Source organism: Leopardus geoffroyi, chromosome B2, assembly GCF_018350155.1.
Source record: "Leopardus geoffroyi isolate Oge1 chromosome B2, O.geoffroyi_Oge1_pat1.0, whole genome shotgun sequence".
Taxonomy (NCBI): domain Eukaryota; kingdom Metazoa; phylum Chordata; class Mammalia; order Carnivora; family Felidae; genus Leopardus; species Leopardus geoffroyi.
In genome coordinates, this window is record NC_059332.1 from 41,690,527 (window position 1) to 41,705,959 (window position 15,433).

The 15,433-nt window shown below is 45.5% G+C and overlaps 1 protein-coding gene across 3 annotated transcripts in view; it reads right to left on the minus strand.

Annotated features, from left to right (window-relative positions):
• Nucleotides 1-260: 260 nt before the first annotated feature.
• Nucleotides 261-15,433, minus strand: part of XPO5 (exportin 5) — a 49,078-nt gene continuing 33,905 nt past the window's right edge. For 2 of the 3 annotated variants that reach the window (XM_045498329.1, XM_045498330.1), the window contains 12 exons: nt 10,585-10,685; nt 8,710-8,806; nt 7,063-7,199; nt 6,316-6,413; nt 5,716-5,762; nt 5,168-5,265; nt 4,543-4,605; nt 3,318-3,400; nt 2,754-2,861; nt 2,482-2,619; nt 2,136-2,300; nt 261-1,972 (listed from right to left, as the gene is read on the minus strand). In XM_045498329.1, the coding sequence (XP_045354285.1) occupies nt 1,835-1,972; nt 2,136-2,300; nt 2,482-2,619; nt 2,754-2,861; nt 3,318-3,400; nt 4,543-4,605; nt 5,168-5,265; nt 5,716-5,762; nt 6,316-6,413; nt 7,063-7,199; nt 8,710-8,806; nt 10,585-10,685 (1,273 nt within the window). In that variant the 3' untranslated portion in view covers nt 261-1,834. Of the gene's footprint in view, nt 1,973-2,135; nt 2,301-2,481; nt 2,620-2,753; nt 2,862-3,317; nt 3,401-4,542; nt 4,606-5,167; nt 5,266-5,715; nt 5,763-6,315; nt 6,414-7,062; nt 7,200-8,709; nt 8,807-10,584; nt 10,686-15,433 lie in introns of those variants that run through there. The other variant, XR_006717227.1, reaches the window with a different exon arrangement.

The following is a 15,433-nucleotide window of genomic DNA, read 5'->3' on the forward strand; positions in this document are numbered from 1 at the left end:
AAGGAACAGCAGCAGTTCCATTTGGACAGTCCCTCAGAGTCCAGTCTAGTGGCCACAGAAAACACTGGGGGAGCGGTATGGGCTGCTTGGTCTAGGTCTGTCAGGAATAGAGGTCTTTTTCTGGCTGGCATGCTGTTTGAGAAAGCTTGACAGCAGGTTCACGGTCACAGTTCTTCCTGTCCAGTCCCTTTAGCAGGATGCTCCGGAGCAATGACCCTAGAGTATGTCACTGGTTTGAAAAAGGCAGATGGGGACCTTTCTGTATGAAACTGAGATTTTTACTGACATGCAGATGTGCTTTAGAGTTAATGTTTCTACAAAAAGGTTCTATAAACAATAGAAAACTTCTAGCATGAAGTCACAGGATGTTAAAAATACTACAGCACAATAAATACAACTGTGCCCTCCACAGCCCCAACCATAGAGAGGAGTAGGCAGCCATCAAGTTTGGAGGGAAACATGCTTTGAGATGGCCTTCATAGTCAACAGGAAGCAGCCCAAAGCACCACCTGGAAAGAGGGCATGGGGCAAACCTGTGCCATAGAAACAGCTACATAGAACTTCCAAGTCCCATTTCCCCAGGTTGGCCTCTTTCCGACCCTGCCCAGGGACCACCAGCTCACAGGTGGAGCTTGAGCCCAGGCTGTTCTGCACAGTCCTTACCAAAACTGTCATCAGTGGACTGGATTGAGGACAGGTCTCTGTACAGAATGCAGACATACTCTATATGGTTTCTGTATAAATGAAGCCTGTATATGGCCAGTAGTGACCTCAAGGCTAGGTTCTTGCATTCATATCCCCTCTGCTTACAGGGCCATCTAGTGACCTTGAGAACAGAGTGGAGCCTCACAATACAGGTTGTGACAGGAAGGCATATTTTTTCTTCTGGAAATGGTCCATGAGAGAAGTGACCAGGGACCCAAAAGACCAGGAGATTTTTGAAGGCACCTGGACTCAACTAGTCCTAGGAGAGAAGACCAGTGGCTTTGCCAGCTGCTTGTCACAGACATAGCCTAGCTGGTGTGCATTATCCTCAGATGCCAATGGCATCGCGTGACACTAGATAGGGTACTGTGGCTCTTATGCCTGAGTGGACCCTGGGGCTGGGGAACCCACACTGAGGGACTGTGCATGGAATATGTATGAGGTCTATAAGGGGATGCCAGAAAGTGCTCCAGAGAGTGGCCCAGCCCTGGTCCCTGATGGTACCACACTTGACACTGCATTCAGAGCCTAGCAGTAGTCTGTACCGTGGATCCCATCAGGTGACCAGATTCTTGCTCAAAACAGAAAGGAAACTGGCCAGATTCAGTTCAGCACTCAGCACCTGACCCAGACATGCCCCTGAGGGATGGGGAAGGTTTTCCACCAGCCCAGCAGCAAAGGGACTCAGTGGGGCTTGCAGTGGCCCAGGCGAAACTCTGGCGTAAGCAGTGCGGGACCAAGCCCTTGTGCAAGCCCCGCTAGTCTCAGTGTTGGGTGTAGCACCCCTAGTGACCCCTCTACACAGGTGTATGGCTACATGGGGATGGGAGGGCTTGGGGAGTAGGGCCAGTCTGCTCTAGGTTTTCTTTCTTAGAAAAGGTGAAACTCCAAGTAGAATGATGGGAGATCTAGACAGAATGGTGTGAGCGCAAACTCCCTTTCTTGATACCTTAGGTATCATTACTTGTGCCTTGCACAGAGCCCACTCTCTCCAGCTCCAGACCTGGATTTCTCTCCAGGCTGACAATGGTGGAAAGTGAAGTGGCGGTGGAGAGGGGCCTAGAGATTAGCTATGAAGGGGAAGAAGAGATGACAATAAAGGCCAAGGAAGAATGCCCAAAAGTTTGATTCAGGGTTCAAAAATGGTGGCCAGGCCGCCCTCCTCGTTGTCCAGCACCTCCGTCTCCAGCATTGGCTTTGTTTTTTTGAAAAGTGAGGGAAGATTCTTAATGTGGACTTCTTTGCGGAACTGTTCTCCTAAGGGTTTCTGTGGAAAACAAAGGAGAAGAATTGATGCTGGGTCCCGAGTAGTGGGTTGTTTCAAAGATTATGACTCCAGCTGGTGTCCGGTCTGCCTGTACACATGGTCTAAGAAGACCACTAGGGTAGGTCAAGCTGGTTGGGAGCACCAGGGAAGGCGCATGACCTACCCCGATGCAGCCAGCAATGAGGCGTTTGAATTGGTCCTTCCGGCGCTTGTCCGCCACTTTCTGCAGAGAGGGGTTCAACAGCTTGCAGTCAAACTGGTCCAGAGAGTCCTTCTGTATGTCAGGGATCTGCTCCATCACAGCTCTTATCTCCAGGTACCTGGGACGCTGTGGAGTGGGGATATAAAACCACTCAATGGGGTAGGTTGGGCCTTGCCACCTTTCCTATGACCCCACCACCCCCACCTCTTCGGGCAGCTGTCTACTTTTATGAAGGCCCAACTGCCTGGGAGCAGGCCCCTCAACATGAAGCTGCAGCCAGCCCTGCCTCTGTGCTTTCTGCACTCACCAGTGCCTCGTATATCTGGAAGGCCAGGTGGACCAGGGAAGCCATGCAGCCGTCGTGCTGCCCGTGCGTCTGTAAGCCCTTCAGCACGCTGGTGAAAAGCCATGTAACAGCATCTGCGAGCAGTGTCCCCGACAGCACCTGGGGACACAGCTGTGCTCAGGGCCAAAGGATTACTCTCTGAAAGCCCCAGCAACCCGATTCTTCCAACTGATTCAGTCAATCCTCATGACCCCAGCCTTTCATAAGGAGTGAGAAGGGGTGAATAACCATACTTGTTTGAGCAGAGGCCAGCAGAGCTGTGTGGTCGTCCTCTGACAGGACAGAGTATCCTTCCAAGCAAGGGAATTGAAGGCTGTAATTAATAGCGCTGTACAAACATCCTAGCAGAAAAGGATGAAGGATTACAATGAGAAAATTTACACATTAATTTTCTGAGTATTCCTATACATGAGGAGCTGGGATTTTAACAGGTGAGGAGGAACATGACAAAAATAGCAACTCAGGACAAACTTACTTCCTCTCTATGTATATCAGGCAGTCAAAAAGAAGAAAAAACCACCAATATAGAAGTGAAAACCAATGTGCAAGGACACCAAGCTCAGGCCTGGGGGAGGCTGAACACCACAGTGTGCCCGTGTGTTTTTCTGAAAGCCTCTGCCCATGCTAGCATGGGAGACACCTTGACCTTTTCTACTGCCTTCTGGAGGCTTTAGGAACCAGGAAGTTAATAAAGCAGCATTAGCCCCCCAAAATTCTTTGATGGCATCACAGATTGAGAAAAGTGGAAACTGGTGCCATACCAGGAAAGGAGAAAAACACCTGTCCCCTCCACACACCTCATGCTTCATTAGACATTTGCCCAGGTCTGTAAGCTCCGCCATGGCTGAGGGGGCTACCTCTGTGGCCATCATCTCTTCATCTGTAAGCAGAGAGATATTAAGCTTCATCCTTTCAGAACAGAGAAGAGGATCCTGTTCTGATAGAAGTCCACCAAGTAAAGGAAACCTGAGTAACCTGGGCTGACTGGTAAGTAAGTAGTCCTGGACAGCCCCCCAACTTCATGGAAGGGTGTAGAAGCCCAGCTCATGGCAGGTCTAGAGACACATCTGGCTGCAGTCAGTTACGCATCCAACTTCCACTCAGGTCATGATCTCACGGTTCATGAGTTTGAGCCCTGTGTCAGGCTCTGTGCTGACAGCTCGGAGCCTGGAGCCTGCTTCAGATTCTGTGCCTCCCTCTCTCTCTGCCCCTCCCCCACTCACACTCTGTCTCTCTTAAAAAAATAAACAAAAACAAAAACAAAAGAGAAAATAGTGGGAAACTCTGGACAGTTACTTAAAAATGAGGACCCCACTGTAGCAGACACTTAGTTACTGGGGATGTAACAGGAATAGGAAAAAGTCCCTTCCCTGATAGTTTATAAATTCTAATGAGGAAGACAGGTGACAAATGAACAAGTGAAATAAAACAATGTCAGGCAGTGATAAGTGCTATGAAGAAAAATAAAGCAAAGGAAGAATAAGAGTGGCTGGGTTGTTTTTTATGTTTTATTTATTTTTTGAGAGACAGGGAGAGGGAGAGAGGGAGAATGGGTGGGGGAGGGGCAGAAAGAGGGACAGAGGATCTGAAGCGGGTTCTGCATGGACAGGCTGACAGCAGCGAGCCCAACATCGAACTCACAAATGACAAGATCATGACCTGAGCTGAAGTCGGATGCTCAACTGACTGAGCCACCCAGGCACCCCACTAGTTTTTATAGGTTGGTTATGGAACACCTCTCAGAGGTGACAACTGAGCAGAGTATCTGAATGAAGCAGGGGAACAGGCCACGTATACAGTTGGGAGGAAAATTATCCTAATAGAGGAAATAGCAAGTGCAAAAGCTCTGAGGTGGGAGTATGCCGGAGGAACACAGCAAAAGAGCCAACAGAGAGAAAAGCTAGATGTACATCTCACCCACCCCAAACTGCTAGTTCTACAGGAACTGACCTGGCTACAAAAGGGATGATATTTAGGAGTCTAAGGGCAGACCTCTGAGGGTCAAACAACAAGCTCACTTACCATCTCCATCTGTAGGGGGAGCAGTACCATGGTCAGCACCTTTCTTTGAAACACAGCATACCGCTAAAGCAAGAAAGTGGGGTTACTGGACTGAACAATAGCCACCTCAGGCCAATGAATTCCAAACGGTCTTCAGGCAGGTGAAGATGGGGGAAAGTGGGACACTGTCCAGGCACAAAAATCACTTTTACCAGGGAAACAGAGGTGTTTGACCAGACTGCTCTGGTCCCTCTTTAAGTTCAGCTAACTAGAGAGAAATTATAGGATTCTCGGAGAGTAAGTGACCAAAAGAGGAATCCTGATACATCCTTGGTCTACTTTGGATCCCAAACAAATGAAATGACCAACAAAGAAAATCGGGCATCTTCATGTCTAAGAATTAAGAATTCTCCATATTCTGACAAAACTAGGAAGTTACTCCTACCATTAATCGAAATTCCTCTTGCTTTGCAATTCGTAGAATGTCCTTAAGTTGATTTGACTACCTGGTTTCTATCTAGTTAATTATTTCTTAATTAATCTGTCAGTATTGCTGTAAACATGCCTTAAGGGAATTGGGTGAGTGACCAGTTCTTCTTCTAGAAAAAGTCTTCTTTACTACCCCTAATTCCCACATGCCACTTACTGATTAGGTCCATGACTTCTCGGGTTAACATCCTCACCAGTTGTTCCTCTAACATCTCTTGAGACTCTGGGTTTTCATCTGCGGTCTCATCTTCTCCACTGCAGAAAAGCAGGGGGCCAAGTTCCATGGGAGTGCAAAAGGGAAGGTCAAGGAAAACAGTGACCTTAACCAGACCCTCTGTGCTCATTTCCTTCTCCTGGCTCCCTTTGGTCTACATTTCACACAAATGTTGGGAACGGACAGCAATGATCCACTGAGGAAGACATTATTATCTGACAATATCCAGTTGGATAGAGGTCCTGGATCAAAATCCAAAGTGGATAAGGATGTCTCAGTATCCTCCTAAGGAAGCTGAAGATGCCCCCTATGAAGACTTGACCTGAGTATGCCTAATGGTCACAGACAAGCCATCTACCATCCAGGCTGAGGATGACCATAACCTAGTGCTTTCTAGCCTTGAATGGCAGAACTTCCCCTTCCCACTGTCTCTCATCTCCCACCCCAAAGCTGGCTGCCAGTACTTCCACAGGAGGAGAGATGTTCCTTACCACAGCAGGCTCCTCTGGTTGATGACGTGCCATTTTTGGGAAAGCCTCTGGGAAAACAAAAGGGAAATAAATGGCAGTAGTGGTGAGGAGGTTGGAACACACAATATCTAAGTCCACTTCATGATTAGAATTAGCCAAGGATGATTCTAGATCTCAATGACAGAGCCCTGGGAGACCCCATATGGTAAACAAAGTGACGAGGACAGTGTACGAAACACTTCTTTGCTTCAAAAGGATCAACAATACTATAGAATTCCCAGGTCTCTCTGGACACATCTGTTCTCTACCCAGCTGGTCCTCCTGCTTAATTCCACCATCAGGGAAACAGACCCAGGGGAAGCACTCCCCTGACCACCTCTCCTCAGTTAATAGGAGGTCAGGAGCAGAAGTGGAGTCTGCAGGTCTTCAAGGGCAACCAAACCAGTTTAGTTCTCGGGGGTGCTCAATCCACTGCAGCAAGGAAAGTGCTGGAGTGGGACAGCTGTGTGGCCATCTGGACAGAGCCAGGAAATACTTTCAGGAACTCCTGACTTGCAAGACTCATGAGAGGCCAACCTGCCCAAGAGGCCTCTTTGCTATCCTTTCTGACCGATCTCTTACCATGTGGAGGTAGGTGAAAAGAGGTCCAAGGATTGGAGACACCAGGGCTTCATAGTGCTCTGGGGGACAGAAGAGCACCAGAGGCTTCACAAAGACCCATGCCGCGGCAGGTTAAGAAGTTTTAGAACATGAGCACATACCCCTCCCATTCCAAGGCATCCCCTCACCTGCCAGGCTGGAAACCTGCCAGGCAGCAGGCTATGCCCTCGGGCAGAGTCAACCCCCAAAGGACCTGCAAGATGCCATGGACATTCTATCTTAACAGGCAAAACTCTTCAAGCTCTTTTCCAGAAATCCCAGGCTGCCCATTATGGGCACTTATTTGCCTGGAAGGAAAAAAGAAGAGGGACACCTTCATAATAAACTCTCTTTTACCATTCTCCTTGTAACTTCTGGGAAGAGAGATACTCTCGAAAACAGAAAAGAGTCCAAATGAGAATGAAGTATGAGGAGGCACCTGACAGGACACAGAAAAGAGATAAAAGCTTTTATCTTTCACATTTCCAAGAAATGGGATGGTCAAGATCTACCCCTCAGGAGAACACTTTCAAGACCCCTGGACTGCCTTCATATTTTTCCTGCCGTTTATATGAATCTTTTTTTCTGTTTAATGTGGTTATCACACGCATAGATAAAGGATTCCATCTATTCCACACTGCTCAGCTCTGCCTCCTCCGGTGTCTGACAGCTGTTCCTGTCTTCAATCTTCTGGCCCTCTGGGTTATCTAGGGACTTTGGAAAGGATATGAAGCATGGGTCTGAGTCGGTAGTCGGGAATATTGTTCAAGTTGACAAAGGCCGAGCTGAGGAGCTGAGTAGCAAGGTGCTCCACGGTGTAAAAGTCCTGCTGCATGGAAGGACCTGCCTTCCCTAGGATATGGAAACTGTAAGGGAAAAACCACAGCATTTACATCCCACATTTGTTATTATTAGCTCTGAATGCCCCAGGAATTTCTAGTCTACACTTCTCAGCTAGAAAAGAAACTGCATTTACTCCTTAAGAGAACTTAAGCTTAATCAGTAACACACCCCTCACCCACCTTTAAGCTTAGACACTTGATAGATGTTTATTTATTTGAGAGAGAGCACAAGAGCATGTGTGAGTGGGGGAGGGGCAGGGGGAAGGACAGAGGGAGGGAGGGAGGGAGGGAGGGAGGGAGAGAGAGAAAGAGGAAGAGAAAGAGAAAGAGAAAGAGAAAGAGAAAGAGAAAGAGAAAGAGAAAGAGAAAGAGAAAGGAGGAGGATGAGGAGGAGGAGAAAGAGAAAGAGAAAGAGAAAGAGAAAGAAAATCCCAAGCAGGCTCTGTGCTGTCAGTGCAGAGCCTGACATGGGGCTCGATCCCATGAACCATGAGATGATGACCTGAACTGAAACCAAGAGTTGGATGCTCAACTGACTGAGCCACCCAGGTGCCCCGATGTAGCATCTTTTTAAAGACAGATGTTGGCACCCAAGAGCAACAATAGCAATCATTACTTCATAAGCAATATGGATTGTCAATGAAGATTCTCTTTTTGTTAGCTTGGCTGATTCGAGCGGTGGATGACTAAGGACAATGCCTGGAGTGTGGTGTGCTACAGGAGGGCAAGTTACCTCCCCATCCTAAAACCAGGTCCCAAAGACAAAGTCCGGCTAACTGCCTCCAGAGGCAGCCTGGGTGGCACAGTCAGTCAAGTGTCCGAGTCTTGATTTCAGCACAGGTCATCTCACCGTTTTTGAGATCGAGCCCTGAGCTGGGCTCTGCACTTATAGTGTGGAACCTCCTTGGGGTTCTCTCCCTCTCTCTGTCCCTCCCCTGCTCATGCTCTCACAAAAAAAAGCAGCTATGAGTAGTGAGGGCTCTGAGAAAATGCATCACCACTCACTGTATCTTATACTGTGGTCTCATCATTTTATGCACTGGAAGCAGACAAGTTAGGCATGAAATCTCACTCAAGTCATGGCTAGGACTGAGGCACTATGACAATTATAAAAAAGCATACATGTGAAAGCCAGCCAGTTCATTTTGGTGTGACACTACAATCATTGGTCTTCTGTCAAATTCTTGCTTCATCTTACCTGTACACTAGAATTCTACATCGAAAGTCCTATCCGTGACATTCCTTTACTACGCATGTCTAAAAAGAAAATATGGAGGGGCGCCTGGGTGGCTCAGTTGGTTAAGTGTCCAACTTCGGCTCAGGTAATGATCTCACTTGTTTGTGAATTTGGGCCCCGCATCGGGCTCTGTGCTGACAGCTCGGAGCCTAGAGCCTGCTTTGGATTCTTGTCAACTTCTCTCTCTGCCCCTCCCCCTCTCACACTCTGTCTCTCTCTCTCTCTCTCAAAAATAAACATTAAAAATTTTAAAAAGAAATAAAAAGAAAATATGGGGAGATAGCGTCAGTTCCTTACCAGTTTTCATAGAGGGTGCAGAAGAAACGCTGCATTCTTTCCAAGACCGTTTTGTAGACAGGAGAGTCATTCAGTTCCAAGAGGGGCTGAGGTAATCCTACAGAGAAAGATGGGTCAGGAACATGCTGTTCTGCTGCCAAGGGTCTTACCTGCCAACACCCTACAGCAGGCAGATATGGTTTGGAAGTGGGGGTGAGAAGTGCTGTTAATGCAAAACAGCTGGCCGAGTCTTCTACCAGCTGGAGGTGCTAAGAGCTTCCCTCAAAGTGACTGTTACAACACTGTTTTGGTGGGGAAAGGTGGAAACTATTTAAGTATGCAGGACTTCAGACTACACCTGGGCACTCCAACTTTTGCTGGGGGGGTTTCTCCAGATGGGACTTATACCAAAACACACAATGACAGCTCAAAATGATCTCTCCAAAAGCACTGGGAATGCCCTCTTCCCTTTTTCAGTTGTGGAACCTCTTTTTCAAGCAACATTTTAAGCAAAAGCCCAAGATATATAGCAGATCAAAATGATCTGATCATGAAACTAATGAAACCCAAAATGAAAACTAATCATAGTATAATTTAAGAGTTCTATAAGATCCAAAAGATCTATACATCCCATCAGAGACAGTTTTATATTTCAAGTCTTGCTCATGGCTGGAAGCTGCTAGAGGGGAACTGTTTGTCCATTCTAGTACGTTTTGGGTCACCATCTATTTCTACAACAGGAATTCCTGGCTTAGTTTGAATGGCTGACTGGAGGCGAGGGTGATGGGTGGTAAAGCGACAGCTACTTTTTAAATTGATTGCAAGATATTTCTTGGAAGGTCTTCTTCTTTTTTTTCCCCCTGTAATGTGGACCTTACTGCAGTGGTGCTACAGGAAATGGTCCAGGACCATGTAGGCCAAGACAGACACAAGTTCCGGAAAGGCAAACTAACACCCTTCCTTTCATGAATGTCACAGCCGGGGAATGCTCACTGCTTAATCACAACTAGGCCCAGGCAGAGGTTATGGCTGGGAATGAAGAGATACTGTGGGGACTGTGATGGTGAGCCAGCATGAAGCTTTAGAAATAGGCACACGGTTTATTTAGACAACACTGGATGTCTCTGGCTCTAACTTCTAACCACTGCCTTGCTCTCTATTCCAGCCACATAAGTCACCATTCTCTATTCCCTAGACATACCAAGCTCTTTCCTACATGCCTCGGGATCTTCTACCTGCCATTCTGCTTGCCCACAATCCTCAACATCTTCTCTTGCCCCCCAGCCTGATGAGATCTTTCCTACTCCTCCTTCAAGTCTCCACTAGGAGGTAGTCTTCTGACTCCTCTCCAACACTGGGTGAGGTCTCCCGATAAACACATGGCCACTTTCCTTCACAGCACATGTCACACGATTGCAGTTATTTGCTAATGGGAAGAATGAGTTAAAGCAACATTCGAATCAAGGTAACAAATGGGAAACATGGTTTAGGATCTATTCCTTTGAAATTTTTGGTAACACATACAATATTTTGCTAATTAAAGCAATTTGAACTTAACCATTTTAACACCTTTTTTCTTCACATATGAAAGCAGGAAAGTATGCTAATATCCTTCATGGCAGAAAACCGTGGTTTATTTATAATCTAAAGGCTCTGACACATGCCACTACACAGGGTTAACACAGGGGAGAAACAGCCTCCAAAGACCTCTATATGCTAAGATAATGAAGTAAACACACTTGTTCCTAGAGACCCTGTAGGAACTCCATGACAAAAACAGTCAAGTAGTGCTAGGTGAGAAGGAGGTGATGACACACAGCACACTAAAGCTGCCTGAGGAGTCCATGAGAGATAAGGCAAACTTCAAGACAAGAAAAAAAAAGTTAGATTTCTTACCCAAAATAGCAGATTTTTCCGCTTCAAGCATATCCAGAGCCTTTGTGAAAGGCTCTGCCATCTTGGCTAGCATTTCTGGTGCATATAAAGTATTGTGAGTTCTGCAAGAAACAAGGATACTATGTGAACTTTTCCTAGTCTGCTGCAGAAGGAAAGAATGGGTTTCACCTTGTAATTCAGGTGAAATACTTTACATAGACAGGATCTCCCTGTCAACACTGCTCCCTGCAGGGAAAAGAAAATAGGGTATAAACATTTAAATGTTTCCCTGGAAACAGGAATAGAGTATTTGGTTGTATAGTATTCAACACCTAGAAGCAATCACGACGAGAAGCAAATCCTACAGACAGCTGGATGGCCTCACAGTCTAAAGCCAGAAAGGGAAATTCTTTTAATCCTGAGACAATTGCCTAAACACTCCCAATGTACAGGCTGCAGGTGACATAGGATGAAATGTCAGAGGCACTGTATTTTTATAGGCAGGAACACAGAGAAGGTAATAAAATGCCCCTACTTTTCAGATATTTGGGTCTCAATCTAAGAGCATGGACTCTAGAATGCTCTGACAGTTGTTTCTGCCTCCTCAAAGAAGAGTCACAGTTCCCAACATGAGACCAAAATGACTCACCGGAGCACTCACTGGCTGTGCATGGCTAGGGAGCAATGACCATAGGCCCGAGCTACCTGCCATCCACAGATGTCAGCCCCTTGCCCATAACCAATGGCACCACTGAACCATCTATCTACAGCTAGAGAGCATATCTACTTATTTTTCTTCTAAAAGTTAATTATAAAAACATTTGAAACAGAGAGAAAATTACATAAGAGACACCATCAGGATTAAATATTTAAGCAGCACACCGACCAGATCATTTTAGACCATGCTTATATAAGTTAAAAAAAATGCTCAGCACTGTTTTCTCTTCCAGTTTTATTTAAGTAATCTCTGCACCCAACATGGGGCTCAAACTCATGACCCTGAGGTCAAGAGTTGCATGCTCTTCTGAGCCAGCCAGGTACCCTCAACATTGTACATCTAACCATTTACACTCAGTACAATCATTTAAACTTTTAGAATACCAATTAATTCCAGTATGTCTCCCCTGAGAGCTAGTAAGTTTGTCTCCATTTCTAGCAATGAGCTTTTCTGCAGAGGTATCCTTGGGTACATGTGCGAGAGTCTGTTGAATCACTGGATACTGGTGCTTTGCAACTCATGGGTTGCAGATACCTTCTCCCGGTCTGTGGCTGACTTGCTTACATTGATATTTCCAGTAGGCTTTATGCCCCCCGTTTTTCCCATTTGGGTAAAATACATATAAAATTGAGCATTTTTTAAAAACATTTTTATTTTTAAGTAATCTCTACACTCAACATGGGGCTTGAACTTAGAACCCTGAGATTAAGAGTTGCATGCTCTACCGAGTCAGTCAGGCACCCCCAAATTTATCATTTTTAAGCATACAGTTCAGTGGTGCTACATACACTCATACTGTTGTGCAACCTTCACCATCCCCCCTCCCCCCAATTTTGGCTTATAAAACTGAAACTCTGTACCTATTAAACAATATCTCCCCATTCCTCTCTCCCCCAGCTCCTGGCAACCATTATACTGTCTTTATGATTCGGACCATACTAAACATCTTGTATAACTGGAACCATATAGGATCTGTCCTTTTGTGACTGGTTTATTTCACTTAGCACAATGTCCTCAAGGTTCATTAATGCTGTAGCATATTGAAGAATTTCCTTCCCTTTAAAAGCTGAATGATACTCTATGGCACCTAATCTATCACATTCATCCTCTGATGGACACTTGAGTTGCTTCCACATTTTTTAAAAAAGATTTTATTTTTAAATAATCTCTACACCCAATGTGGGGCTCGAACTTACAACCCCGAGATCAAGAGTCACATGCTCTACTGACTGAGCCAGCCGGGGCACTCCTGCTTCCACGTTTTAGCTAGAGTGAATAGTCCTGCTATGAATTTGAGTATATAAATACCTCTTTGAGACCCTGCTTTCAATTCTTTTGAAAACTCACAACTGGAATTGTTGGATCATATGGCATTTTTTTTTTTTTTTTTTTTTTGAGGAACTGTTCTTTTCTGCAGCAGCTGTACCATTTTATATACCCACCAACGCTGTACTCCCACGACTCATATTACTTTGTTTGAGTGACCACAGGTTCTTTAGGTTGTTACTTTTCCCTTAATCTTTTTTTTTCATTTTCAGCCTCATTAATTTCCACTGTCCTATCTGCACTTCTTTAAAAAACAATATTTTAGGGGCGCCTGGGTGGCGCAGTCGGTTAAGCGTCCGACTTCAGCCAGGTCACGATCTCACGGTCCGTGAGTTTGAGCCCCGCGTCGGGCTCTGGGCTGATGGCTCAGAGCCTGGAGCCTGTTTCTGATTCTGTGTCTCCCTCTCTCTCTGCCCCTCCCCCGTTCATGCTCTGTCTCTCTCTGTCCCAAAAATAAATAAACGTTGAAAAAAAAAAAATTAAAAAAAAAAAATTTTAGTAATCTCTACACCCAATATGGGACTTGAACTCATGACCCTGAGATCAATAGTCACATGCTCCTCTGACTGAGCCAGCCAGGCATCCCTGCACTCTGCTGTTGAAATCCGCCTGTGAATCTCTCTAGTGAATTTTTCATTTCAGTTACTGTACTTCTCAGCTCTAGCATTTTTTTGCTTCCTTTTAGGTTTTGTTTATTGATATTACCATTTTGTTCACACATTATTTCTTTCTCCACATCTTTTTTGAGCATCTTTAAGACAGCTGTTTTATTTTCTTAATTAAAAATTTTTTTTAAATCTTTATTTTTGAAAGAGAGAGAGAGAGAGAGAGAGAGAGAGAGCATAAATGGGGAAGGGGGAAGGAGATGCAGAATCTGAAGCAGGCTCCAGGCTCTGAGCTGTCAGCAAAAAGCCCAACGCAGGGCTTGAACCCATGAACTATGAGATCATGACCTGAGCCGAAGTCGGACACTCAACCGACCGAGCCACCCAGAAGCCCCAAGACAGCTGTTTTAAAGTCTTTGTCCAGTAGATCTCCCATTAGATCTTCTTCAGAGACCAATTCTGTTAATTTATTTTCTCCTCTGAATGGGTCATATTTTCCTGTTTCTTTGCATGCCTTCTGATTTTTGGCTGAACACCAGACATTTGGGTCTAATGTTGTGGTTAATTCTGAAAATCATATTCTTCTCCTTCCCCATCCTGTTGTTTGATTGTTGTAGGCTATCTCTGTGCCAAAGATCCACTGAGGTATTAACTTAATGGTTTTTCAGGTCTTTTCTGAGCCTTTCCCTGGTCATGCATGACCACTTTTTAATTTTCCCCATATATGCGGTTGTTTTGGAATGCCCTAATCTTTAAAGTGTGGCTCACAAAAAGGAAAGGCAAAAAATGAAGGGGGGGAGGGACTGGCCCTTTAAATCTCCTCAATGTTACTTCAGTAGGAAGGGAAGAGGCTTACAACAATGGGAGAAGGTACAATAACCACTGCCAACTTCTGTATCTGCACCTCTGTGATCAGAAGTAGCAATCAGTGATCAGAGCACAGATCTCTAATATTTAGGGAGCTGGATCCATTTTGCTCACCCTGGCTCTGCAAGCTGTGTACAAACTGTTCCAGAAACACCAGCTGCATGTCAAAGGGCTGGGGTCTGGGTAGCTGCTACTGTGCTAGGAGCTGATATTGATTGAAATTACCACAATTTACTGTTCAAATCTTCCCCTGGAAGGTGCAAGCCTTCAAGATTCCAGAGTTCCAAAATCAACACAGATTCTGCCAATACAACTGTGCTCTAGATGGGGTGACAGATTCCTGGTGCTTCCTACTCTGTCATCTTCCTGGGCTTTAGTTTTTTTGTTGCTGTTGTTGATTTATTTATTTTGAGAGAGAAAAAGTGAGAACACGAGTCGGGAGGGGCAGAAAGAGGGAGAGAGAATCCCAAGCAGGCTCCGTGCTGCCAGCGCAGAGTCCGACACAGGGCTTGAACTCACGAAACCGTGAGATCATTGACCTGAGCTGAAATCAAGAACTGGAGATTTAACCAACTGAGCCACCCAGGCGCCCCCTCCTGGGCTTTTGTTTTAACACAAAGGTACTGACCTTTACCGTGGTTTGTTTTTCTTGCATCTTGTTTAAGAAATCATTCACGGGGCAGGCAAATCTTTGACGGCCACATTAAAAAGGCTTCAGGAGCATTCAGAAAGGAGCAGTTAACTCTCATGGAGAGAATGAAGGATCAGGTAACATTGGAGTTGAAGCCTGATGACTTAATAGGCATTTGAGGCAAAGAAGAGGAAAGGCGAGGGGGAACAGCATAAGCAAAGGTGAGCAAGAGGATGGCACACTTAGAAACAAGGTGGGGGCTGATACGCATATGTTGCACACTAGTCTCATAGCTCTCCTCCTGTACCAAGGCAGGGGTAGAGGAAACTGCATCCTAAGTTGTGGCCTTGTGGTCATTCTTTAATTTATCTGAGCTTTCTGAGCCTGGCTGTGGCCTAGAGTCACTAAGCCATGGGCATGGATACACTAATAGCCAATTGTTGAATTGCTGCTAAATGCAGTTGTGCCCCAAGGTTGTGCTCATTTCCTGGAATGAAGAGTAATACAAAAGACTACATTTTTCCTTTTAAAGATTTTATTTTTAAGTAATCTCTACACCCAATGTGGAGCTTAAATTCACAACCTCAAGATCAGGAATCACATGCTCCACCAACGGAGCCAGCCAGGCGCCCTGAAAATTAATCATTTTGAAATGTATACAATTCAGTGGTATTTATGACATTCACAATGTTGTGCAATCACCAGCTCAACTTTTAAAGGTTT